General features: G+C 28.7%; 1 protein-coding gene and 1 pseudogene across 1 annotated transcript; both read right to left on the bottom strand.

Moving 5' to 3' along the window:
• Positions 1 to 1162: 1162 nt before the first annotated feature.
• LOC108730275 (uncharacterized) lies at positions 1163 to 1886 on the bottom strand (annotated as a pseudogene).
• LOC108730274 (uncharacterized) lies at positions 1872 to 2884 on the bottom strand. Its single transcript, XM_018459857.1, has 3 exons — positions 2514 to 2884; positions 2068 to 2421; positions 1872 to 1970 (listed from the first exon to the last, which is right to left on the bottom strand). Exons 1-2 carry the CDS (start codon positions 2882 to 2884, stop codon positions 2124 to 2126), a joined length of 669 nt encoding a protein of 222 aa, XP_018315359.1. The 3' UTR covers positions 1872 to 1970; positions 2068 to 2123.
• Positions 2885 to 2916: the final 32 nt, after the last annotated feature.

The raw sequence follows: 2916 nt of genomic DNA, 5'->3' as shown, positions 1-2916 counted from the left end.
CCGCTTTGTCAACTTGAACGCGCCTATTGTCAACGCATATTTTATGACACAATGAAGATGTTAAGCATTTGTTTGAAAGCAGCGATACCATAGCCTTCAAGAGAAGAGATACGCAGAAATATTCCTGAATGTTTTGAATCTTTTGAGGATGTTCGAGTAGTTTTAGACTGTACAGAGGTATTCATTCAAAGACCTGCAGAACTTTGTTGCCAGATCTTAACCTACTCTCATTATAAAAGTGCACAAATATGTAAAAGAATGACCGGTGTTTCACCAGCAGGCAATATAACATTTGTCAGCAAACCTTATGGAGGACGAGCAACGGATTCAACAATATTTCAGCAAAGTGGTCTGATTCACTTGCTAGAACCTGGCGATGCAATAATGGTTGATCTAGGATTCTTAATTAATGAAGTGCGTGAAGTGAATCGCTGGAAATGTGTAAGACCTCCGTTTTTAAAGGATAAAAAACAATTTAGTAAAGAAGAATCTATTTTAACAGCTAAAATAACTAAAGCTCGAGTCCACATTGAAAGATCCAACCAGCGTATCAAGACTTTTAAAATTCTTGGATCAGTAATACCTGTGGCATTGATCCACATTGAAAGATCCAACCAGCGTATCAAGACTTTTAAAATTCTTGGATCAATAATGCCTATGGCATTGGTGCCTATTATAGAAGATATTTTTATAATTATTTGTGCGACAATTAATGTCTTCACCAATTCTAAGTGATTCAAAATTTATGAAAATATAAAATTATGAAAAAAAATTTATGAAAATATATAATTACATTTAGGATTTATAATCAAAAGAATCGTTTTATAATTTAAAAAATAAAATTTTATTTTGATATAAACTTTCTTTACATTTCATAAAAATAAAAACGTTTCTTTGGAATAATATTTTAGAACTTTATTATTTTCTTATGTTCCTAAGTGATTGACTACCTTCTTTATTACATTCTTTTTTCATGTTTTTCTTTTTTCACAAACAACTTCATTTAACATTAAAAAAATAAAATTTTTTCTTTTAATTTTTAAAAACATTTTTTATCAAAACTAGATATAAACTAACTAGGATAAATATTTTAGTACTTTTAATTATTTTTTAATACCTATTGACTATTTTTATCACATACTTTTTTCAATAAACAAACTTTATGTAACATTTTACTATAATAAACTTTTTTTAATTTATTTAACATTAAAAAAATAAAATCATCGTTTCTTTCAATTTTTAAAGTATAACATTCTTTATCAAAACTAGAACAAATGACAAAGTATGTAAATTTTAAATTTAACACCGCCATGCCTAACTGTATTTGTCCATAGTACCGATTCTAGCTTTCTTTTTAAGACAATATTTTCTTTTTTTCTTTGCAAGCATTTATTTATTTGACTATTCACAGTGTTTTCGATATTTGCAGTTTTTTCAACAAATGGGCACTTTATTTCTAATAAAGCAACTGGTTTGTCATTTTTAATTATAATTCCATCCGGTGAATAGGCCAACCATGGACTGAGTCTTGAGATAACCAGTCCAATTTCAACTACTTCAGCATTTGTACCTTTTGCAAAAGCTTCTGCTTCAGTCTTTTTCCCGTATTCAGTAAACTTTGTTTTTAAATTTTTTGGCTTTAAAATATTATCACATTTCTTGTTTCAGTCTGCATTTTTATTATTCATGTACATAAATAATTCATAACAAGTAGAACCTGTTATCCTATATCTTCTTTCTTGTATCCAATAAGCGTACCAGTCTTTAGTTTTTACACAAATCTCTTCAACATTTTCACTGAGTTCATTAATCGTATTAATACAACATTTTTGTACTGCATATACTGGTAATTTTTTTATTGCAGTTATCAGTATACTGTCTTGAAATTTAAAAATAATTGAATAATTTCTTTTTCAATATTATTAGTTTTACTTTTGTTCTTTGTGCTTACTAGTGTGTGTCGTCCTGACCTATAAACACACAAATTATGACATTTATAAATTAAAATCATGTTTATAGTTAAAAAGACATTTTAAGTTTAATTTTTTAAATTTGTTTTCTACTCACATGTGTTTAGTTAAAGCAGAATCAGATAGATCTTTGTATATTTTTAATTCCAGTTCTTATACCAGAGAAAGTGCAAGGACTTCTTTTTTCCTCTTAGCTTTTGTATGACAGGCATCATGTTTTTTTAATGATTCTTTTATTTCTTCTTCAGTCTCTTCTCTCTCTTTATCTTTTTCTCCTATTAATTTTAGAGCACTCTTAACAATTTTAATTTTTTGTGGAGGTTGTGAAGGAGAGAAATATTCATGTTGCAAAAGAGGAGCAGGATTATAATTTTGCAAAACCTTCTTGTGCTTTTTTCTCCATTCACATTCCTTATCAGTACATGATAAGACTTCTATTTTATTACTATTCCTGAAAAAATACAGAAAAATCTTTTCTGGAACTAGCTAGAGTCTAATAATAGTAATAATTACTTTATTTTAAATTAGGTTAGGTGTACTTACTGATAGCAGTACAGCAAAACAGCAATAATGTGCTTACATTTTTCTCCTAATCCTGCTTTATAAGAACAGATACATGATAATATACCTTTCGAATTTACATCTCCTTTAATTTCATGCGAAGTAAGTCTTATATTTGATGTTTGTAAACACAGTGCTGTAAATGAGACCTTTCCATCTGATTCCACATTTTTACCACATCTAATTGTATGTCCAGCCTTCAAAACTCTCTCTCCTTCTACAAATTTCCTTTCTACAGGAACCTGCAGAACCTTTGTACCTGCCCACTCACAAATTTGACTAATAGTTAATATTATAATTAAAAAACTATTTCCCTGTAAGTACAATGTAAATGGCAAGCACTTCGTCGCCATATTTATTAGCTATATATATTGGCTTCGCCCCC

Source organism: Mycetomoellerius zeteki, unplaced genomic scaffold (genome assembly GCF_001594055.1).
Source record: "Mycetomoellerius zeteki isolate Tzet28-1 unplaced genomic scaffold, Tzet1.0 scaffold88, whole genome shotgun sequence".
In the NCBI taxonomy this organism is placed as follows: domain Eukaryota; kingdom Metazoa; phylum Arthropoda; class Insecta; order Hymenoptera; family Formicidae; genus Mycetomoellerius; species Mycetomoellerius zeteki.
Note: the sequence above shows the minus strand (reverse complement) of the source record. Positions and strands in the feature narration are given on the sequence as shown.